Source organism: Lacerta agilis, chromosome 2 (assembly GCF_009819535.1).
Source record: "Lacerta agilis isolate rLacAgi1 chromosome 2, rLacAgi1.pri, whole genome shotgun sequence".
Lineage (NCBI taxonomy): Eukaryota > Metazoa > Chordata > Lepidosauria > Squamata > Lacertidae > Lacerta > Lacerta agilis.
In genome coordinates, this window is record NC_046313.1 from 37,876,963 (window position 1) to 37,901,350 (window position 24,388).

The 24,388-nt window shown below is 46.0% G+C and overlaps 1 protein-coding gene across 1 annotated transcript in view; it reads left to right on the forward strand.

The window, feature by feature from the left end:
• The window catches only part of PIK3R5 (phosphoinositide-3-kinase regulatory subunit 5), a 53,424-nt gene extending 30,232 nt beyond the window's left edge, over positions 1–23,192 (forward strand). The window contains exons 2-19 of the mRNA XM_033139564.1: positions 719–831; positions 3,410–3,510; positions 6,666–6,734; positions 7,585–7,723; positions 10,557–10,626; positions 11,619–11,793; positions 12,330–12,486; positions 12,610–12,693; positions 12,999–13,743; positions 14,394–14,544; positions 14,848–14,973; positions 15,805–15,933; positions 17,080–17,173; positions 18,101–18,177; positions 18,450–18,543; positions 21,373–21,455; positions 21,601–21,713; positions 22,700–23,192. Of these exons, the coding sequence (XP_032995455.1) occupies positions 732–831; positions 3,410–3,510; positions 6,666–6,734; positions 7,585–7,723; positions 10,557–10,626; positions 11,619–11,793; positions 12,330–12,486; positions 12,610–12,693; positions 12,999–13,743; positions 14,394–14,544; positions 14,848–14,973; positions 15,805–15,933; positions 17,080–17,173; positions 18,101–18,177; positions 18,450–18,543; positions 21,373–21,455; positions 21,601–21,713; positions 22,700–22,847 (2,655 nt within the window). The 5' untranslated portion in view covers positions 719–731 and the 3' untranslated portion in view covers positions 22,848–23,192. The remainder of the gene's footprint in view (positions 1–718; positions 832–3,409; positions 3,511–6,665; positions 6,735–7,584; positions 7,724–10,556; positions 10,627–11,618; positions 11,794–12,329; positions 12,487–12,609; positions 12,694–12,998; positions 13,744–14,393; positions 14,545–14,847; positions 14,974–15,804; positions 15,934–17,079; positions 17,174–18,100; positions 18,178–18,449; positions 18,544–21,372; positions 21,456–21,600; positions 21,714–22,699) is intronic.
• The last annotated feature ends 1,196 nt before the right edge of the window (positions 23,193–24,388 follow it).

The following is a 24,388-nucleotide window of genomic DNA, read 5'->3' on the forward strand; positions in this document are numbered from 1 at the left end:
TCTTCTGTACTGTTGCTTTCTTAGAGTGGTAAACTTGTCCATAGAAGGATGGTCTTGTGCTGAGTGTGTATAGAGACCTTTAAGTCACCTGCGCATGTTGGCTGCTTGTCCTAGATGCACCTCTCCTGAGGAAGTACTCTTTGCCTAACTTGCATAAGTTATTGGTAACACTTTGATGCAGTGACTCCTGTCAAAATGCAAGGAAATGGACTCTTCAAAGGTCACTTCAAAGATTCTTGCAGCCCTGAAATTCTGATTGCATGAGTTCTAGCTGGTCAATTGGCCATCCTGTTTGGTGTTGATGGGAGTTGTAGTCCAACAACATCTGGAGGAACACAGGTTCCCCAATCCTGGTATAAAAAAATGGATGTGTATGAACAGGAGCAGTGACAGGACATGGTAGAACGCAGCTCAGCTGTGGATCCTTGCCTCTTTTTTTATCTTGATGCCTTTTGAACGTATAGGAAGTGCAGAGTTGTGGATTTTCATTTACCCTCTTGTTGTTGCAAAGCTTTCCTGCTGGGTTATGTGACGAGTCAAAACGAAGGCAACTGTTTCCCTTTTTCTGGCATCTCTAAATCCCACATCATCATGAGCAGAAGAGGATTGGGAAGCAGACTAGACACCAACTGGAAAAATTGGAGTAAACTAAAAACTGGGTTTGATTTATGTTTACCACTTGTGTGTGGCTAACTCTGACTTCTTTTTATATCTACAGGAGATGAATTAAAATGCAGCACACGACGTGCACAGAGGACAGGATCCACCATGCACTGGAGAGGTGCCTTCATGGCCTCAGCAGAAGCACTTTCTCTACTAGCACTTGGACTGGTAAGTGACTAACCCCATCAACATACCAGGATGATTTTTCTTTCCTCTTCAGTTTGTTACTGAAATATATTTGGATGCTTTCCCCCACTCTTTAGTGATTCTTATTGCAATAGCAATGTGTGTCTCCTCCTTAACCATGGCCTTAAACTATACGAGATTGTGGTTGAGGAGGAGAGACCTTAACCACAATGCTGGGTTTGGAAGATGTGATAAGCCTAACCTTGGTTTTGCTGCTTTCCTGCACTGACCTAAAAAGCCTGGGAAGAGCAGCAAAATGAGCACATGTTGATCTCCGGAAGCCAGTATTCTCATGTGGTCTTGCTAAGCTATGCTTTGACTTACTGTGCTGTGGAAACCAGGCCATTGCGCTGAGCTCTCGCCCCACATGCTGGGATACGTTTTCAGAAGCATCAGGGCTATCACAAGAACCAGTTCCAAAGGACAGCAGAGGAAGATGCTGCTTTGGAGTAGAAGCTTGCGAAGTTGCTTCAAAAGAAGTCCGAAGCTAACGGGGGCTATGCAGCCATGTTGCCTGTTTACTGATTTGAAATCCTCATCCTACAGCCTCTATTTTTTAAAATCTTTTTATTTTTATTTTTTATACAAGCATCAACCACAAAAAACACAAACAATAAAAACCATAACAACAATAATGACACAGTTTGACAATTCAAATTTAAATCCACTGATATACCTGACTACACCTTTTTTTTACAACACTGTTTCCCCACCTCTCTCGCCTCCCTTTACCTTCCACCTCTGTCCGCCTTATCACTTAAATATTCATTCCAGATTTCTTCATATTTATCCATTCTTAATTTGCGACAACATGCAATTCGTTCATATGTAGCTAATCTGTTCATATTATCAATCCATGTGCTCAATTGAATCTTTTTACGGCTACAGCCTCAATTTTTAGTTTTTTCAACATGGCTTTTATGGATTGTGGGAGGGGTTTTTTTGAACCTCAATATTCTTGATATTTGCCCCAACCTCTTTCTTACAACAGAGTGGAGGGCAGGAAGATATTTGGTGACATTTACACCATGCACTTAAAGTGCTGCGATGCCACTTGACGCAGTAGAAGGAAGCTTTGTAGGTTCACTGCCCCTTTTTATATCTGCCTGCTCCAGGGTTTGGTGGGCATGGGGTGGAGTATGTGCAGTTCACACGTGGAGCCATGCTGGATACAGGATCTCGGTAATGTTTCACAACAATTGCTGGTTGCAAGCCATGAGCTGCCCTTGCCTTTCAGAGAACTGAGAGAGGAAATGCTAACCATCAATGCCACCCTACGTAGGCAGCACTTGCTGGAGATGGCAAGCAGTCCTCAGAAGAGAACTCACTGTTTCTGTTCCAAGAAAAACGTCTCTTGAAGCTCATCTTAAGCTGCCTGCTGCAAATGTGGGTGCTGCTGCCACCCAGCTTTTTTAGCTGGGCTGCCGCAGTGTGTTGCCATCTGGATACAGCCTTGCAGTGTCAATTTCCTCTGTTGTTGATCTAGCACTATTTCGCTAAACCAGAGGGGAGGACAAGGGTACCTGAAGTTAAGGAAAAGACAGCAAGAAGCGTAGCCAGCTGCTCTGAAATGTGCCTTCCATGCTGACCCTGCTATTATTATTATTATTATGAATTACAATAATAATTGAATTAATACCCTGTCCTTCCCCCCTAAGGAGCAAACAGAGCAGCAAACAGATAAACAATTTACAAACAAAAACAAAGCAACAACAGATTGAAACATTCTAAAGACAATTCTAATTTAAAACATCTAAACACAAGTACAATTTACAACATTCTAAAAGCAATTACGGTACAAGTAAAAGCTGCTTCCTTCCAATTATCTTGAGGTTGCCAAGTTGCTAGACCCTTATCTACCATTTAGATTCTTATTCTCAGATACTTATATCCCCCCAATAGCTCAAGGTGGGACACATGCTTCTCTCTCCACCCCCTCCATTTTATCCCTACAACAACCCTGTGAGGTTGATTTAAACTGGGAGACAGTGACTGGCCCAAGGCCGCCCAGCTAGCTTCATGTTTGAGTGGGGATTTGAACCTGGGTCTCCCCAGTCCTAACCACATTAACCAGTATGTCACAGTGGTGGGCTCAATGAATTATGTATAATATGGATTGCTTATATTATTTGGACATGTTGCCATAGGAAACTTTGAGGCAGCTCTATCCTAAACAGTTAGTGCACATGATTTGTTGGAAATGAATTAACCCCAACTGGGAATAATTGGTGTAGGTCAAAAATACATTGTTTCCCTAATGCTGTATTCCAGGTTGTTCTTATCCCTAATAGGGTGGTAAATGCATTTTCCCTCTTGAACAACTGGATCCACATAGTAGGTGACTACTGTGAAAGAAAGCTCATGCACTGTATCTTTTTTTTATAAAATGACTCCACACACATTTCTTCTCGTAGCTTTCATTATGGTCCACGAATCACTTTCATTTTGCCCATATCCCATCTAGCTCAAAATTGAAATGAACCTCTGTCTTCTGCAATTAGGACATTGAGTGCTCTAGAATTCGTGCCAGAACGTGACCTGTTTTTTCATTTTTTGGCAGCTGGGCTTTGTCTGAATTGTTGGAGTCTCCAGGAATTGGTCAGCCGTGATGCAGGGAACTACCTCATTCTTCTGGAGAAAATCTTGCAAAAGACCCAAGAGGTAAATCAAAGAGGGCAATAGGAAATAATATTTGTACAAAGGGCGTTCTTGCTCAGTCTGATGCAATAGCGCTCACCCCCCCCCCCCAAGAATCTGGAATACCTCTAGTACGCCTACAAATAAGAATGAAAAGTGGCTGGTTGCTTTGTGCACCAGCCCAGCTTGCTGCTGATTTCAGTTTGCCTTTGACCAAGTTCTATGCTCTGCATGGTGTTTCAACATGTTAAAACAATTTAAGGCAAGAGAGTAGATGCACACAATACCTTGCAATGGGAGTACTTCTTTCCAAAATGGCATCAACATGTACTGGAGGAAGTCGCTAGTTTTTGAGGCCATTTGTAACTCATTGCTCTGTGTGTTGGAAACAGAATCTGGTGTTCAGGTCAGTTTGTCACTCACAGAATTGCTCCCCCACCTTTAGCACCCACACTGGGAACCCACACATAAGAGGATATGTCCCACTTTTTAAATGTTTATTATTTTACAGGTAATAATAAACCAAGCAAGAATCCCACCCCCATCCAACCAATCTGCCCCTGTACTTGATGTTGGTTGAATCCCACTTGGAGTCATGCATGTCTTTAGGGCAGCGACAAGGAACCTTTGGCCCTCTAGATGTTGCTGGAGCAGAAATCCCACCATCTCTGACCATTGGTCATGTTGGGTGAGGCTGATGGAAGTTGGGAGTCCCTGGAGGGCTTCAGGTTCCTCACACCTTTATTTAGAGTGAGGTATCTGGTGTGGGTGGTGCTGTGGGTTAAACCACAGAGCCTAGGGCTTGCCGATCAGAAGGTCGGTGGTTCGAATTCCCGCAATGGGGTGAGCTCCCGTTGCTCGGTCCCTGCTCCTGCCTACCTAGCAGTTTGAAAGCATGTCAAAGTGCAAGTAGATAAATAGGTACTGCTCTGGCGGGAAGGTAAATGGCATTTCTGTGCGCTGCTCTGGTTCGCCAGAAGTGGCTTAGTCATGCTGGCCATATGACCCAGAAGCTGTACGCCGGCTCCCTCGGCCAATAAAGCGAGATGAGTGCCGCAACCCCAGAGTCGTCTGCGACTGGACCTAACTGTCAGGGGTCCCTTTACCTTTACCTTTACCTTTATCTGGCCTCAGCAGCAGTCTCTGGGAACTTTTAAAGGACAGCAGTTTGCCAGTTACTTTGTTTTGCACATTGCTGCAAGGAGTGGGCACAAGACACCAATTGTATTACTTCTCGCTGCTGCCTCCCCGCCCTGCAGCAGAATGTCTTGAGCCGGTGCTGATCTTGCTGTTTGTGTGGCAATGCAGATACTGTGCATGGGATCCTATGGGATTCAGAGTCGTTGAGTATCATGGGTTGACTTGAGCCCAGCTCTGCTCTCTGTTATGCCTGGATGTGGAGGTTTGAATTTCACTGCTGGGAAAAAGAGGACAATGAGTGAGTTACAACACCTGGGGTCAGCCACTGTCAGAGTCAAGTGGAGATTTCCTACTTCCTGCTTCGTGCAACACCTCCCCATTAGGGAGCAATTGTCTCTCACATGGCAGAATGTTGGGAGCTGCTTGGCAGGCTGAGCTCCCTGCCTCCATTGTTTCCCAGCTATTGTGATGGCAGGCCAGTGGGGAAGCGGGGAAGGGAGACCCCAGCTTGTGGCATGCAAAAGGCTTTCCAGGACTCTTGTTTGCAACAGGGTCACAGCAAGGTTGCTGCCCAGGGAATGAATGTAGCAGGTTTTCCTGTGAACCCGTTAGTTAGAAGCTGTTTCCCACCACCCTTTCTTTTTAAATTGTTGTCAGACAGTATAACTTCCTGGCTGGTTTAATGGAGGCCCTGCCCTGGCTATTCTGAGGAATTTTTGGCCTAAAAATAGTCTTGTGGCTCAACATGCAGAAATCTGCAGCAGGTGAGAGCCTGCAAGAAGAAAATGCACTGCACTTAGGGCTACTATGTGCTACAGCATCATTATGGGGCCTTGCAAGAGCAGAAAGTTCCGTAGAGGGGTTGTTCCCCTCTTCAGGGAGCTAACCACCTCTCTTCCTTCTCTAGGAGATACTCCAGTAATTTTAAAAAAAAATTGTCATAATAAATAAGATGATAGTGATAGAAATAATAATAGGGATGAGCAGGATGCACCTAAGTTGTTTTGTTCACAGACCAAGGTCCCCTTGTGCAATCGGACATTCCCTCTCCGCCCCCCTCCATGCCCCTCTGCACCCACTAAATCTGCTCTGGAGGGTTGGGGGAACCCCAGAACAAATTTAGGAGGCACATGTGAGGAGGAGTGCGGGGAAGTCTTCTTGAGCAAGTGGACCTTATTCTACTCATGAATGCCCCACTTAGCCCTACGCTGAGTTCCACGTAATAAAACAAACAAACAAATTAGTATGATTAGTAGCAGCAGCAGCAGTATTCAGAGTCCTACATTTTAAAGTGGGTGATTCTCTCTACTGGCTGAGCAGTCTGACTATTGCTTTCCAGTGGCTTACATAAGAAACCCACAGTGTAAGAAATTTGACCCGGAGATCTTGATATCTATTTACCTGTACTAGGGTGATACTGAGACCCTATCACACAGCTTCTGTTGTATTCTGTTGTGCAACTTGCAGCCTTTGCAGCTGTTCTGACTAAAGATGCAAATATACTATGTTTGGTTGCTGAAATGCTGCTTGGTTTCTCTTCTTGGCAAAGAGGAACTGTGCGAGAACCTCCCCCTCTTCTCTCTCTCTCTCTCTCTCTCTCTCTCTCTCTCTCTCTCTCTCAGCTTACCCAATGATATTCTACCACTGGATCAAAAAATACCATATTGTTAGGAATGTTTACTAAGGTGTGCCAGGCACATCTTCTATATACAAAAAGGGAAATACAGGGGGGGAAATTGTTTAGAATGGCTAGGAAATAGTGACACTCTTCTGAAATGTGAGGGCCATTTGGAGAAGGTGATTGAAGAACCCAAGAATGATGTTGCTGGGCTCAAAGTCACCATGGAGAAGTGACTTGCCAATGCAACAAGTAACACCTGGAGAGTAGACTTTACCTAGAGAGAAGCAAATAGCAATCTTGTCGAGTCACACATCAGTTCTCCTCCAAAGCTTCCAGGTGATCGGTTTGGGTAGCTTTTCTTTGAGTAGTTTTACCATAATCTCACTTCCCTCTTGTGCTTTCTTTTCTTCCTCTGCAGGTCCAAGAGAAATGCAACTATGATCTCTTTGCTCCTCTGGCTCTGCTCTTCAGCTCAGCTGTCATGTGTGTAAGTTTGGTTGTCCCAGCATTGCTGGAACGAATAGCTGAAGGCATTGGCTCTGTGGCTGTTAAAGTTGATGAGAAAACCTTTTGTTTTTGTTTAAAAATTTATATCCAGCTTTTCACCATGTAGGACTCAAAAGAGCTCACAGCAATTCATACGTACAAAATTAAAACATACAATAAATTTTGAGTTTCCCTACTGACTCAGGTCAACCTGATTTTTAGGAGAACCATTGGTAGTTGGGATATTTTTATCTAGCTAGATACTGAGTGTGGCTTACACATGCATTCTCATTATGTGCCGACTTGTAACACTGACTGATAGAGTCATCGGTTTCATTACCACCAAAGAGCTTCTGTCTTACCTGATGTCAATTATTGGTACTCTTCAACAGAGGAAGTTCTAATTGTTGACTGCAAACTGAGTGCTGCAAGGATCCATTGATGAATTCTGTATGTGTGAGAACCCCCCCAAAACTATTTATTTGTTCCGTTTTCATTATATGACTAACAACAAAGCCAAATTACACTTTGGATTTCACCTTGATGCTTTGCTTTCCTCTCTGTTTGATGGTGGTGTGTGTGCTCAAAGCATTCAGCACTGTTGCTCAGCAGGGGAAACTTGAACTTGAGCCCATGTAGCATCAGCCCGTCTTCTTTTTCTCCAGTGGCTTCCTTGGTGGTGGTGGTGGTGGGATTTTGCTGAAGGAACTTGATCACAGCGCTGGCAGCTGAAGCTGGGGGGTGGGAAATGTGTATGGTTAAAGTTGCTGAATTCCTAAATCTGGAAGAAGATAAGGAGATGCTGGCCTCCACTTCTTGGTCTATTTATGCCACTGCTATTTTCTTTATAGACACCACACTTTCCTTCAGAGTCCGATTTCCTTCTGAGAGCCATGAGGACATACCGTAACTTCCTCACCTGGCCTGTGCCATACTGCAATATCTGCCAGGAGCTCCTGACCTTCATCAGCAATGAACTCAAAGCCCCAGGTAGGGATCCAGATTATCTGCTCCCAGCAGGGTTCCTTCAGCCCTCTGTGGTGCTGACTCTTTCTTCTTGGGGTGTGGGTGCGGGTGCTTGGTGTTGATGAATGACTGAGAAACCTAAAGTTGCTCCAGTGCATTTATGGGCCATATAGGGCACTGAAGCCTAACACTGTGCTATGAACTGGAGTGGGCTGCATACATCGTGGCAAGGCTTATTGCCAACAATGCAATTATAGTCAAGACAGCGATACTGAAAGTTGATTTTTAAAACACTTGTAGCCATATGTGTTCATGTAGAGGCACTCTCAGCACAACATTTTTGGAGGGTGTTTCATGCACATGCCTATTTGAGTGTGGTGGCTGCTTCATCCCACTGTACATCCCACACCATAAGCCTGCTGGCATGCTGCGCAAATGGTGCCAGCACATAGGGTAAAAGCATTAAGGCTGTATCCTGATGAAAGAAGCTTACTCAGTGCTTGCATGTCATCAGTATTGGTTCTGAAACAAGATGCATTACAGACCATATTGAATGGATTATATACACAAGGCCCATCAAATAAAAGTTAATAGAATCATAGAATTGTAGAGCTGGAAGGGACCCCAAGCATCATCTAGTTCAACTCCCTGCAGTGCAAGAATTTCAGCTAAAGCATCCAAGGCAGATTTGTTTAGTCATTTATATTACTTTCAGAGAAGAAAGCACTTTAACCCACCGAGGGAAATCCAGGTGGGCTGATGGACTGTCCACATCTGAAATAAAGCCCCAGCACACAAAAGTGTATGCTACTATAAGTCTCTTAATCTGGAAGGTGCCACTCTTGTTTTAGCATTTTATATCAGGGGTGGGGAATGTTTTCCTGCCCAAGGGCAAAATTCCTTAGATGGCAGCCTTCCAAGGGCCACATACCAGTGCTGGTAAAAGTAGGCAGGGCCAGAGGCGAAAAGAAAGAAGAAACAAAGTGTGGAACAAGGGATGCAGTGTCAACCTTTGGACAGTAGGCTACATTTCAGCCATGCAGTATCTCAGTTCAAGGACACATTCCAGCGAGGCTAGTATCTTCTTGTAGGGATTAAGAATGGGAGTACAATGGCTTGTCTAAGGTTCCCCCTTCTGAAGTAGGATTTGAACCAGAGGCTGGAGAGCCCCTTTCAGTACTCGGAACTTTTATAAGCCCATGGTTTCCATCCAAGGATAGAATGTTTCTTGTGCAAAGTCATTTGCCTGGCACAATGGATGTGGTTGCACTCCATTGCTCTCCTACCCTCCAGCTTCACTTGAAAGGAGATGAATGGCTCATCGAAATGCTCCAGTAACAACAGAGAATCCATTCAGGTAGACTTGGACTTTGAATGGGTAACTGTTTCAGATAATTTCCATATGATACACTGGGACCTCTGGTCTCTGCTCGTGAACTATGATGCAGCCTCTGCTTAATGAGCTTAGACTCTGCTCCCGTTGATTATCAGCACTCATAAGGGTTCTTAAAGTTTATGCAGTGGAAGCTTCTTAATTAGGCCATGCTGGCAGCCAGCCTTCTGTTACTCCTCATTAAGCAGTTTCCCCAATTAAATGGAGAGGCTTTCTTAGAAAGTGCCTGGGTGCCCAGCATTGTGTTTCAACCTGTAACAGATTCAGTGTCAGATCTACCTTGGAAGAGCCTATTAATGCCATTAGAGATGAAACATAGGGTGTCTCTTTTTCATTTCCTCATTAAGGCTGCTGATTCCTTGCTTCTGCTATAAGACTTTCAGTAAATCGTCACAGTTTAAATTGAACTATTGGAGTTCTTAGGAAAGCTGAAGTTTGAGAGAGTTCAGCCTGATTTTTTATTATGCAGTGCCAGCAACCGATAATCTGATTTATCTGTCAAATGCCCAGTGTGCAAACATCCAGGGGCCCAGTAGCTACTGGTGCCTTAAAAAAATGTACCTCATCCACATCATGCATTTACAGCACGCAGTTTCCTTCCAAAGAAACCCTGGGAACTGTACTTTGTTAAGGGTGCTGGGAATTGTAGTGTAAACCTCGAAGACACCATGCACTTCAAATGTATGTTGCCATTGTGAAATGGGCCTAGTTACTACCTTATTGCTTCCTTGCAAACCATGTGAAAACACTCAACAGAGAGTTTTTGAGTGGGTAAGTAAGAATTGCTCTGTGGGGTGCATGTCCTTCAGCTGGACTGTTTCAAGGGCAGAGAAGCTGCACTGGAAATGGGTAGTATGTTTGTGGAACAGGGAAGAACTGTTGGGAGTAGCAGACGTCGCGTAGGTAGCACTTTCTCAATGTGCGATGGCTAGAGACAGAATTGCACAGTGGTGAATTATTGAAAGCAAGCAGTGGCTGAGCACTCCTAAACAGGGGGATGCAAAACTCTCCCAATTCCATTGGTGGACTGACTTGAAGCTATATTTCTCCAAGTCTGAGAGATTTGGAAAGCTGCTGTATGCTTTTTGCTCACCTTGCACGGTGGATCCTTCAGTCCAACAAATTTGCTGAGATTTGCAATTGGCCTGATGGGTTGTTTCACTGCTGCGAGCAAATTGTATATGCTTTCTTTCTTTCTTTTTCTGCATAGCTTTACACATTTGGGGAAATCAATGTTGGTAAAACAAAAACAAAAAACACTGTGTGTCAAACTGTTTGGGAGTTAGACCCTATCCAAGAAGATAATGGTTAAGAGTGGTATTCAAGCTGAATTCCTTCTTTCATTCACCCCTGCCCCTGTGGGGTTCACCTATCTCTTCCACCTGAGCCCACCAGTTCTGTGAGGTCTCAGTGAGAAGTGGATGCCACCGCTGTGTTTTAACAACCTTCTCTTTCTTTTAACAGGGATTTCATTTCAAAGGCTGGTTAGGGCAGAGCAGGGTCTGTCTGTAAAGAGCTGTGAGAGTTCCATTGTGTAAGTATCATGCAGGAATCATGACTGCTTTCTGTGGGTTAGGAAAGGGAAGGAGCTTTGTGGGATATTGTCCTCCTTTAAATTTCCCAGGGCCTCCTGTTGCTCAGGGCTTGGCTTGTACCAGGGCTCTGTTTTAGCTAACAGAGGAAATCCCTGGACTATATGAAGGAAGGATAAATGAAACAGTCCCCTGTGTATGTAGAGTGACTTTCCATCACCACTGAGTAGCTGTGAACCCCTCCCCACCCCCGACAAAAGATATGGCTCCCAGACCAGTGGTGGTGGGGTGACTGTAGGCTGGCTTGAGACCTGGGAGCTCATAGGTCCCAACTGCACTAGCAGAATCCTGCCACTTAAACAGCCATGGCTTCCCCTAAAGAATCATGGGGATTTTGGTTTGGTTTGTTGTTAGGAGGTCTCTGTTCCCCTCAGATAGGTACAGTTTGGGAAAGGAATGTGGATGGTGGGATCATAATGGATACGTACAGGATCAGCCCAGACTCTGAAGTGACCTGTGTCTGACCCTAAATTGATGTGTGTCTGCTGAGGTGCAGACAAGTCTATAACTGCCCCTTTTCAGTCTACCACCCCATCAGAGATGATATAGTTATGGTTATCAGCTGTTCATGGATAGGGAAGGCTCGTTGTAGATTATGATTATTTATCTTCAGTCTTATAACTGCTAGATATCTCAACAATGCCAGGCTATGTTTTCTAAGCATGCTGGTTCATAGAAGCAGTTCCACATGGAAGGGGAGTGGGTGTAGAAAAACAGAAAAACTGTGCCATCTGCTGGTGCTTTGATGTGAATTAATTGAAGTATGGAGCCACTGCATTTTTTTCCTCTTGTCCTCCAATAGCTGATAGATTATGAAAGTGATCTGTGGCCCCAGGAACAGATAAAAGTCGAGTCTCTCCATTTCTGAGTTGGGCTGTTAACAGCTTGCTGTCCTATTGCCTCTTCTCTCTTAACCTATTCCCCACCCCCACAGAACAGTCCTGTTGCTGAACCCTTCAGAGGTTGATGGGGAATTTCTCTCAGTCGCTGAAAAGTTGAGCATGGCAGAGCACTCCCAGCACACGGCACTGGTGACACTCCTGGAGCATATCTACCAAGCTAACTTTGGGACCAAATATGACCTGACAAGACTACGTCAAGTTCTCAAGGTAGTGAAAGCTGTGTGGTCTGGGGGCTTAGATGTGCCAGGCAGGCAGGGGGTGTCAGTCTTAAGATGCATAGCTCTGTGGAATGATTACTGAGTGATCCTTAAGTTTTCAGTCTCAAAGATGCAGCCGTTTTGATGGCAAATGAATCAAAACTGGCATAGCTAAGAAAGTGGCTTGGGTCAAAGGGTGAGAGAAGGAAGGATACTGAATAACTTGCCTCGCATTGTTTGCAGGTTGACTATTTAGTTCAGTAAGTAGATGGTTTTACCCCAAAAACCACAGCAATTTTTTTCTGTGTGTGTGTGTGTGTCCTTGCAGCACTGCAGGATATTTACTTAAACTTAAATCCTCCTGCCTAGACTGTGTGATCCTGTTCCTTGTTCAGAACAGGGCAGCACAGCCCATGCATGGTTAAACCCTGTCCCCCCACCCTCCCACTTGTTGTATATTGTGTAGTGTGTGAAATGGATGCTAAGATACCAGATACAGATAGATCTTCTGCTGACCGTTCTCTCCCTCCCCCCCCCTCTCTCCAGCTGAAACCTTTAGAAGAGCTCATGGATATATTTGCCAGCACCACTGAAGCTCAGGAGATGGCAGCTGCCACCAGCAATGACCTTTCCATGCCTAAGGAGCAGCTAGAATCTGCTTTGCTGGAGATTGCAAAGGCAGCTGGGCTGCCTGAAATCACAGGTGGGAAATTATTAGGGCAGGTTCTTCCTTGGGGTGTGGGTGTGCATGTTCGGATGTGGTCAGTTCCATGCCATCCTGAAGCAGCATGTTGCACTCCTAACCTCTGGTTGCTTGTCTCTTTAGGGGAAGTCCAGCCTTGTAAGCTCCACCTGATCCCCATCCCTGTTGCCCGGTGTTACACCTACAGATGGGATAAGGATAACTTTGGTAAGCTTGGAAATATGTAAGCAAGTTTGGCTTGATTCCAGGAGATGTTCCTTGGTCCCATCATGGCCTCCCATGCACAGCTGTGTATGTTTCTTTTCCCCAAGGGGTGATAATCCTGGCAACATCAGCTGTGATCTAGTAGGACCCTTGTGCTCTACTACATCTCCAAATCTAAAGGCTGATCTTTCAGTGGGTGCTATTAGAGCAGAGCTTATAAAAGCAATCTCAAATACGATGGTGCCTTTAAAACTGTATACACTTTCTCCTTTTCTATTCCTAATTTTGCACCTCTGTCCCTTTTGCAGACATCTTGAACGAGGTACTAGACAAAGAGGGGCACTTCCCAAAGCCTGTGGTTTTGGAAGATGATGATGAGGAGGAGGAAGAAGAAGAAGCTGGCTGCTACTGTCCAGAAAGAACTTCTCTGTTGACTTCCCTGGCTGCTGTCTCCAAGGAATCTGTGTATTCCGTATTGTCGGACGTCAGTCCCCATGACTCACAGGCACCGGTCCTCTCCACCCTTTCCAAAGACTCTGAGCTCTCGTTGGCCTCTAAAAAGTCCCTGAAGACTTTTGTCTCCAGCCTGAAGGATTGCACGGACAGTGGTTATGTGGAGGACAGTGACGAGAGCTCCCTTGAGCCAATGGGCCGCCTGGATCCAAAGGAGGAGAAGGCATCTCCCAGGCACCGGTATCGCCTGAGCAACAAGATAATCAAGCTGTTCAAGAGCAAGAGCCAGCTCATCCTGGGCAAGGAATTGCGGGACGTTTCTGAGGTGGCATCACTCTCACTGCCACTGCGGCGAGCCGAGAGCCTCTACAACCCCGTGGTCAAAGAGCGCATTCCCACACGCTCGCGGCGTGCACACTCTCTGCCACAGCATGCACTGAGTGCCACGCTTTTCCAGACCCGTGGGCCGCAGAATGCCTGTGTCCACCGCAGGCCCTTCCTGAGCTACGACGAGGACACCAAGGTCTCGACGCTGCGGGTGGTCGTGTTTGGCTCCGACCGCATCTCTGGGAAAGTGGCCCGGGCTTACAGCCATCTTAAGTGAGTGGCAGAACAGCCTGCTGGCTGTTGGTGCTCTCCTCTACCTGCTGAGTCCCTGTTAAGGGATCAGCTGGCAGACACGGGAGGGATTTCCTCTTAACATTCTGCTTACCGACATTTTGCCCAAGGGGGTGGGTGATAAGGTCACCTCTGGAGTTTCACATCACACCACATATATCCTATCTACCCTTTCATGCCACCAATATGTCATGAAAATGGTCTCCGAAATGGGTTCTGAGCTCTGCAGTATGCCTAACTACTACAATACTCTACCCTTCTTTTATACCTCTTGATGAATGCTAGCAGACTGCAGCACGGGGTGTGGGGGGTGGGGAACTGGGTCTGTCTGGGTCCATATGCCCTCCCCAGAGGCTGAGTTTGATAGGTAGTCATGACCACCCATGTGTCGATCAGCTGAAATTGCAATGATGTCAGGTGAACCAGTTTTGCCCGCTGGGTTTCAAATCAAACCATGCAATCAAAGGCACAACGTTCTGCATGCCCTGGTGACCACGTGTAGGGCAGGTGGGTGTGACTTGGACAAATAGGGAGGCTTGTTGGGCTTAGTTAGGCCTGTGGACTGAAGGCTGTAGCAGGGTGGTCTCCATCTGACTGTTTTCCATGTGTCCATTCCTATTCATTCGCTGCAGATCTCAGGAAAGCAGCTGCCCCTGGCTAACTCAGTACTTCAAACTGCAGTTTTACTATGTCCCCGTGAAGAGGAGTGGCCCTACCTCATCTGCACTGACCTACCCGTCTCCTTCTCCAGGAGATCCACATTCCCGTGCCTGTGGATCAATGGTATGCATTTAGGGAATGGCAGGCTTCCAGGAGGCACAATATCTGCACTTTTAGCTATTACTGGTGCTTGTTGGGTGCCTTCTTTTGGAAAGAACCTTCTGGCATTATCTGAGATAGTGGGGATAGCCTGGCTTGTGTGCCTCCACCCTAAGAATCAATAACCTTTCACAGCAGGAATTCCAACCTTGATCTCTTTGGATGTTGGAAGCAATTTGGGCATCCTTTTGCTATGATTCTGGTAAGACCTGGCCATCGATAGCAGCAAACTGGCTAATGGGCTATGCTTCTTTCTTTGATTTTCAGGATCCTAGTTTGGCAGGGGTGGAGAGCAGCACAAACGATATCTCGGCCTACATTGGTATGCTGGATCCATGGTACGAGCGCAATGTTCTTGGGCTAATGAACCTTCCCACAAATGTTTTATGCCAGGTAGGTCCTAAACTCTATACTGCTTATACTCTAAAATAGCAGTGCTCTCTCTTTTTGTAAGATCCAGACCTCATGGTGTAGCAGTGTCCTATGAGCCTACACTCAGCCATCTCCCCCATCCTTTGAGCTTAGGTGCTGGGTCAGTGTGGGTCTAGAGCCGTGCTCAAGGCTACAGATTGCCATCACCACTGCCATCTCCTCAGCTAGCCTAACTAGCTGCCCACTCACTGATGTTGCCATCATCACCCACCAACTCACTAGCTATTGCTGTTGGTGCTGTGGTCCTGTGGGGCTGTATGGAGCACTCTCCTCATCTACATGTATCTGCCTGACGAAGGGGTCCTTCTTCAAAGCAAAGCACTGAAGATAAGGCAGCTGCTGAGAATGCTTATGCTATTCTCATTTTTTCCTGTGGTGGTTGGCGATTCTGTTTTTAAACAGAATTGTTGTGACCAAGCGGTGCACATTTTCAGGCAAATAGCCACAGGGTGCTCAAATGTTGACTCCTCTCTTGCTCTTGGAGGATGCCAGAGCTCAGTGGTAGAACACCTGCTTTGCATGCAGAAAGTCATGGGTTCAGTCCTTGGAAAGTCCCAGGGAGAGATGCCTGTCTGAAACCTTAGAAAACCAGTGCCAGTGAGTTTAGACAATGCTGGGCTAGAGAGACCAATGGTCTGACTTGGGATAAGGAAGCTGCCCATGTTGCTGAAGAAAGAGTTACTAGAGTAGGTGCTGCAGTTGAATCAGCAGGGCATCCAACAGGGCATCCTTGGCCTAGACCTGACTGTGTGTGTGAATGAGGTGTTTGTTCACTTTTTGCTCTTTCCATAGCAATCAGCCAAACCTGAGGGTGAGCTCCTAGAAGATACAGCAGAGCAGCTCCCCATCCTTGCTGACATGATCCTTTATTACTGTCGTTTTGCTACCCGCCCAGTGTTGCTGCAGGTCTATCAGGTAGAGGTGAGTTTGGTCCTAAAGCCCCATGGGATTGGTCAAGCAGCTGAATACTTGCTTCATATTTGCTGGTGAGATGAGAAGCAACTGCGTGTCCCCTGCCTTGTGTTTGGCCAGGCTGGGCCTCCATGATTTGAGCCACTACTTTCACTCTGTAACAGTCACATTTGTCAAATACAGATAACTTGCAACGTGGTGGCCACTATCAGTTGTCACATACACACTCCTATCTACTAAAAAATGTTGTCTGTGCCTTAATGACAGGAAAATTGGAAGCCCCTCCATAGGAAATTGATATGGGTCCCATCAGAGAACAATTGTCTGCTCTTGGAGAGGACCCAGTTGAGATGTATGGTTGTCAGGCTCATGTGATCTTTAGGCAAATCACAGCTCATCTCTAATCCAGGACTGGAAACCCAGTTCAAACTGAGGCTTCCAGTTCTAGTTTGAAGGCAAGCAATGATTTGTCATAATCTTATTTTACCCAGTTACAGGTAGGTAGCCATGTTGGTCTGCCATAGTCGAAACAAAATAAAAAATAGAAAAATGTATCTGAAGAAGTGTGCATGCACATGAAAGCTCATACCAAGAACAAACTTAGTTGGTTTTTAAGGTGCTACTGGAAGGATTTTTAAAAAAATATTTGTTTATTTTACCCAGTTCAGAAAAGATAACAAACTCTGTTTACCATGAAATGAGAAATGAAAAAGTATGTGAATCATAAGTGTCTGATACACTCACTTTGTAAGTGTCTGATGACTGAACCACAATCTGAATGAAGTCACTGTGTAAATACGACCCAACTGCCTACAATCTTCTGCTTGTGGCTCCTCTTGAAGCCAACTCTGTGTGGCCTCCACACACACTGATGTGGGGCTTCCTCCCTCCAGGCCTATTTGTTATACTGCCTAGAGTGACTTCCTCAGTAGCATATAACTCTGGGTCCTTGTGTTCTTCTTTTCAGTGATGCTTTTGAAAGGACTTGGTCCGTGTTTAAAAAGTTGTGTGTTGGTACTCTGTTAATTAGAATCCCATTTTTGCCCCTAAGCTACTGGGTTGTTTTTAAGAAAATGTTTGGCCTAAAGAAGGGCTGAGCTGAATAGGGTGTCTCAGAAATGCTAGGATTGACCTCTTCCTTCCTCATTTCCACAGCTCACCTTCATTGGAGGACAGACGAGGACAGAGATCTTCATCCACTCCCTAGAGCTGGGCCACTCAGCAGCCACACGGGCCATCAAAGCCTCAGGTAGGCATCTGATCGATGTTGAAAGGAGGTCCTCTGTGACATCATTTTGTGCTGTTTAGTCTGCAACAGACTAACATAGCTATTCCCCTCGAAAGTGAAGGGGAGAACAGAGGTGGGCAGAAGGAAACCAAATTCCTAACCCATAGAAAAGCAGCAAATTGAGAATTTGGACAGCATGCTGATCTGCTGGGGTGGGCATTCTCCTATTAATACCCTGCAAGGATTAGGCACCTTTGAAACTCTTGGTGAATGCAGACATAATACAAGAAGAGGACCTTTTGCAGTTGTAATGACAGACATGGATGCTACTGGAAACTCCAACGCTGGACTTGCATCTCCTCCTCTGCTGCCTGTACTGGACTCATCCGTCTATCTGGTAGCCTCTGCTGCCATCTCCTCCTGCTGGGGAAAGTTAATAAGCTGTGTACAGCAGCAGAAATGAGAGGATCACCCGCTCCTTCTCCTCCCCCTCTGCAACATGCAACAGAATAGAGATGGGGGCATGGGGAGCCTGGTTTTCTTTCTGCCTTCACAGGGATGGGGTGTGTTCTTCTCCTTTCTCAGACACCTATGTAGAGTAGGTTGATCAATCCTGCAAAGTTACATTCCAGCTGAACTGGGGAATGTGGCAGCAGAGTATGGGGTGGCGAGCCAGTGGGACATGCAGCCTGCCTCAAGTATTGACGGAGGCATTGCTGATGACTGAGGCAGCTTTTCAGTTTTTTGACTTTGCGCATCTGTTGGTTCTGTTCCGAAGCCTTCCATGTTCTGCTGCTGAAGAACTTGCTTGCTCTTACATTGCACCTGTCTTCCCCTTTGCTCTTGAGTATAATGTCCTGGGATACATTACAAGAGACTCTGCACTACTGTAGCCCTTGTCTGTAACAAGACACTACCTCCTCTCTTCCCCCCCCTTTTTTGGTGCAGGTCCAGGTTGCAAGCGACTGGGCATAGATGGAGACAGAGAAGCAATCCCACTAACACTACAGATCGCCTACAGCAAGGTAATTCAGAGGTAGCAAGGTGCTGCTTGCTACTATTGCTGGTGTTTGCCTCTAATATTCAAGCCTAGTACTTTTGCTGGGCTGGAAAGGAGGGGACCAGCTGCAGAGAGGCAAAATACAGGGAACGAAGAGGCCACATTTGCACTCTGGAAGCACTTTGGGAGAATGTTTTAATTATATGGGGATGGGGCTGTGAGCAGCAGTTGCCCCCCCCTTTCTTGCATGCTTCTGCAGACCAGAGAATAACTGGGATGCTGTGTGATCCTCTCCAGAGAGCAGTCAGTGGACGGAGCCGCTGGAATGACACTGAGAAAGTCTGCACGACCATCAATCTCAGCAAGACCTGTAAGAAACAAGAAGAGCTTGGTGAGTGTTTATGCTAGGGTGAACATGACTTTTTGCCACCTTATCCCAGCACTTAGGTGGAGAATGGGCCAGATGATTTGGAGAGGCCCTGTGCAACAGAAGCAGCTTCTGATGCTCTTCTCAGTGTGTGTATAAGTTGTGTGCAAGCTGTTTCGTCATGTGTGTGTATTTATATATAAATATATATATATATGCGGCCATCTTGTTCTGATGGTTCCTTGTTTTGCTGAAGCATATTGAAGGGAAGCTGCAGACATGCACATTTGGAATGGAGTTATGCCAGGCAAGGAAAAGGCTACTGCACACAAAATCCCCACAATTTGGCTCTGTTGCATGTGTAGTTAGCCCCTTGGGGATTTCAAAACCTCTTACAGATAGTGGGACAGTTACAGGTGGGTAGCCGTGTTGGTCTGCCATAGTCGAAACAAAATAGGAAATTCTTTCCAGTAGCACCTTAGAGACCAACTGAGTTTGTTCTTGGTATGAGCTTTCGTGTGCATGCACACTTCTTCAGATACACTGAAACAGAAGTCACCAGATCCTTAAATATAGTGAGGGAGTGGGGAGGGGTATTACTCAGAAGGGTGGTGGGAATGGGTTGATAGGTGTGGAAAACCTGTTGACGACTGGCTGCAATTAGTCTTGCAGGGAAAGGCAAGGGGTGAGATAGTGGGACTGTTGGCATAGGAATGTAGGCCAGACCCCAAACCACCACCCACCTGGGTTACTACTTCTGCATGATGCATTTCTGTTGACCAAATACTGCAACTTCCTTTTTCCTCCCTCCCCTTTTGCTTGAGCTTGACAGCTAGCTTCAGAACTAATCTGCCAGAGTCATGCAGTAATACACTTGGCCACAAGGTGTCACAAACTTTCTGGCTAATGCTGCAAGGATTCTGGCTCACCTTCTGCATGAAACTCAGGGTTGACTCAGGTCCAGCTCTTTTAAAGAAATTCTATTTTTAGCCCACTAAAGCAACTGGCTTTCAATTTGAAATACTTGCAATTGCTTGCATAGACTGAGTGGGGTTTTCTCACTGGAATACATTTTTAGGAACCGTCTAGCACAACAAGGGATGCGGGTGCCGCTGTGGGTTAAACCACAAAGCCTAGGGCTTGCTGATCAGAAGGTCAGTGGTTCAAATCCCTGTGATGGGGTGAGCTCCCGTTGCTCGGTCCCAGCTCCTGCCCACTTAGCAGTTTGAAAGCACGTCAAAAGTGCAAGTAGAGAAATAGGTACCACTCTGGCGGGAAGGTAAACGGCGTTTCCGTGCTGGCCATATGACCCGGAAGCTGTACGCTGGCTCCCTCAGCCAGTAACGCGAGATGAGCGTCACAACACCAGAGTCGGACATGACTAGACCTAATGGTCAGGGGTCCCTTTACCTTTACCTAGCACAACATCACAGATTGGTTCTTGGATTTTGTAAGGTGTGAAATGGGGAGGCACTGCAGTAAAGTGCAGGCAAGTGTCTGCCGCATGCAGCCTTGCCCCCAAATTATGTGCCAGGGAAAGGGATTGAAGTTAAGATAACTAACACATTGGTATTTGATACTATGGTGATGAAGGAGGAGGGGGGGGGATGGGAGATGAAAGTGTGATGAGTTTTGGAGTCAAGAACTTTTGCAGAGCAGCCCTGCTGTCCATAAAATGTAACTGTGTGTGACTTCTTTTATAATGGGCTCTTAAGGGTCCCTCCAGATAGGTGCTTTTTTGAGGGTGCATTCTGCAATGTGTCACTAGTGCAGTAATAGTGCATTAGTGGGAGGTTGATGCTGGACCATCCACACTTCATTCAACTCTACTAGTTGTTATTTCCCAATGTAACTGCATCACAGTGTTCGGAACTCCCATTGTTCTAGGCCAAGGGGTCAGCAACCTTTTTCAGCCATGAGCTGGCCCACCATCCTTCAGACTATGTGGTGGGCCGGACTATATTTTGGGGGTGGGGGTGGGGGGAAGGAACGAATTCCTATGCCCCATAAATAACCCAGAGGTGCATTTTAAATAAAAGGACACATTCTAGTCATGTAAAAACATGCTGATTCCTGGACCTGTCCATGGGCCAGATTGAGAAGACGATTGGGCCACATCTGACCCACAGGCCTTAGGTTGCCTACCCCTGTTCTAGGCACATTTTATGACTAGAAATTTCATTAGCGCAAGCCTGTTTCTGAGCTCTGGGCGCAGTACTGCACCTGAGATTTCAGATTAAAACTGCAGAGTGGAAGGAAAGGAGGACCTTTTTCTGCCTCCCCACTTCCAGCTACTCTCTGAAGACTGGAGAAGAGACCCTCGTTAAGAATATTAGGGGGTGGGCAGGGGAAGGACTAGACCTGTGTGAAAAATGAACATAATATTTTAGCTGCAGTTCATTCATTTCCAGCTTTGTATTCTTGTTATAAAAAAGCACACCTAGACATTCCATTGTTGCGCCCATAACCTAGGTTTAGGGTGCCATTTAGCTCTTAGCTTTCATATCTCAGTTTCTAACACTGCTGCATTATTGACGTCTGGAGGGGCACTCTTGCACAAAGTGCAACAAAAGTGAGACATCACCCACCTCCAGGACATGTGTGGTATGAAAGTGACAGGATTTCAGTCGGTAGCTATGGGACATGCACACAGGTTGGAAGCATGTCTGCCCTGAAACCTTTGCAGGCACAGAGAGTATTGAAAACAGGATCGTGTATACAGTCAGAGCACAAATAAACCATGAATGCAGCAATAAAAAGGATGTCTGGAGGGACCATAATTGACTTTACCATGAGACGGTGTTGTTCTCAAAGTTCCATATACTAGTATAGCTCCTTTCCTTTTTCTTCCAGATTCAAAAACCGAATGCTTAACTCTCACTGCAACAGAGGTAATCAAGAGGCAGAGTTCCAAGTCCAAGAAGAGTTTCAATCAGGTAGCCTGGACCTGTGGGTCTTGACCCTTTGTGGATTTATCTTCATCTCATGGTGTTGTTGGGAGGGCAAAAATGCTTTTAGCCTCTGTGAATTTCCCTGCTGGTGCAACCACCACCAATAATTTGACTGATTTTTCTTCTGCAGCAAATCAGTGTGTCTCAGATGAAAGTGGACAAGGTCCAGATTATTGGGGTGAACTGTTCCTTTGCTGTGTGCCTGGACCAGGATGAGAAGAAGATTCTGCAGAGTGTCACCAGGTAGGGGAAAACATGGGGGGGGGACGGGACATTTCCCCGTAGTTGTAATTGGGCTATGTGATGGAGGTGGGTGGATAGTGGAAACTGCATTGCCCCCCTTGGTCGATCCTGATTTAAAGGTAAGCCACTCTAGTTCCAAAGCCTCGGGACCAAAGATGGATGCTGGACCTTCACATTAGGGTATATCGCTAATTTAAGAATTAAACCTAAAGATACTTGGGGCTCTAGTTCTGGCAGCAGCCTGGTGTTCTGAAGTTACTGGTGTTGCCTCTACCAGCTCCTGTCACCTGAGCTCTGTTGACTCCACCCTTGGCTAGGTCTGGTGAAAAGGGGGTTGGAACAAATTCTTCATTCCCACCAAGACCCAGCATATCCTATAAGAAGCTTTAGTTAGTTTTGGGAACATATTTTCTAATCCTCAGTTGCTTAGATTGCTCAGGGTGACCCAAGTAGGCCATTTGGTTTGGGGCATCCTGTCAGTCATCTCTCTCTTAAGTCCATTAAAAAGTATGTAATGATGAATATTTTGTGGATAGCCTCAAGCTTTATCTACTTTATCCAACAGTGACCCTTCACTCCTGATTATGCAGCGTAGTCCACAATTGAAACCTTTCTCACAGGAGACCACTGCAGTGATTTTCAGGATCCAAGCTGGGTGCCATTCACTTTGTGTACCCAAGCAGGCCAAAACATATGGACTTCTGATCTAGGACAAAATCCATCCAGATATACCGGTACTCCTTGTGGCTTCTGAGTCTTAAGGCTTCCAAGCAGAGTCCACCTCACTGCATAGTAAATCTACAGGTACAGGGGCCAAGTAAAACCTGCCCTATGTATTTCTGCTAGGTGGCTGCACCAGTACGCCCACCTATTGATAGAACAATGTGCTACAACTTTGCTCAGAGTTAATAATGCACTTAAATGTGTCTGTGTCTCCTCAATAAATCAACTTCTGCTTCAATCTCAATGTCCTGCTGTATTCACAGGTGTGAAGTCTCTGCATGCTACAAGCCCAAGATCAGTGAGCCCTGTACTGAGGAGAACCCCTGTTCACTTCTCCCTACCCAGAATTCCTCTGACTTCTGCTCTCTTCTCTGCTTACCCATTGCTACCTTCAGTGGGGCACTGCCCTAGGGAGTCGGAAAGGATGGAGTGAGCGAACTGCTTCCAACTCCCAGTGCTGATCAAAGGTGCTACCAGGCATCCAGTGGAGATGGACACCCACTGATAGAGGAAAACCCAGGGCGTGTGTTTTTCTGCCCATGCTGGATAGCTTGGCTTCAGCAGGAGCAGGGCATGATAGCCCTGCCAGAACTGGGAAGCAAGCACTTAACACCACTGGAATATGAAAGGGTTTGGTGTTTTTTATGGGAAAGAATATCTGCCACCTGTGGTTTCCCCATGAGTGCTGAAGAGGTTGCAGATGACATGGCATGAATGTGATGGGGGCACATCTGAAATGCAGAGAAGTGAGAGAGTTTGGCTAAACCATTGAAAAACTTCATTGAGAGTGAGAGAATTGCAGCTGTCTGCTTCCCCCCTTTAACAGGGCATCGTTGATGTGACTGGTACTTACTGCCCTACAAATGAGTCCATAACAACACAGGTGGGGCATTTATTTATTTTTTACAGCTGGAGCTGAATGCAGGTTTTGTGCTTATGCTTTGCTGCCATTCACAAATTGCAGGGATTGCAGTATGTTGCACCTTGGGTTTTTCTTTGATAAAATTGCCTGATTCTCAGTCTGTTAAGAGCCACCAGGAACTGGAATTTGGAACTTGGCGGCCAGCAGGGGGTGGGCAGTGGCAGGAAGCGAGCAAAATGAATGAACATGCACTGAATGAAACTGAAAGGCAGATTGGAGCAGGGTGTGCTCTCAAATGGAACAGAACAGTTTGATGACAAATGTTAGATGAACCAGAGTGATTCTCTGTAAAAATAAGATCAGAGAAGAAAACGCTAATAGCCATCTATGGTTGTCAGTGGATGCCCTGCTTCTCTGCAGGAGAGCCTTTGAAGCAAATCTGTTCTTCCTACAGAATTAGATGGCTCTGAGGTGTTCTTGGCCACCATGCTTTTATTCCAGGCACAGGAAGCCTATGTTCCTCCAGGTGGTGCTGGACTCTAGCTGCCACCATCTTCAGCTGGGTATGGCCATTAGTCAAGGATGATGGGAGTTAGGAGTTCAACAACATGCAGATGGGTACTGTTTCCCCATTCCTGGTATCAAGGAATGCAGGGCGTTATATGCTCTTGTGTTGCTCCAGATTTGCGACACCCAAGTGGTATCATTTCAGGAGGCACAATTGCAGAATTTGTGAATGGGTGGTTGCTGTAGCAAAGAGGCCTCATAACAGAACTGGAAAAGAACTATCATGGTTTCTCTTGTTCTGTAGCAGGGATGGTCCTCTAGATAATGATGAACTCCTACCATCCCTCATCATTGGCCATGCCGGCTGGGGCTTGATGGGTGCTGGAGTCCAACAATATATGGAGGACCTCAAGTTCTCCATCCTTGGTATAGAGCTGGACTCCTTTCCCCCCGAAGATGGAAACAAAATGTTAACCTGAGAAATGGAGGTAGCACCGAGGTCCATTTTAATCACCTTCTTACTTGAATTAAGCCATTTTTACATGAAAGTTATAATAATACATGCTGTTTACTTGCTTGCTTT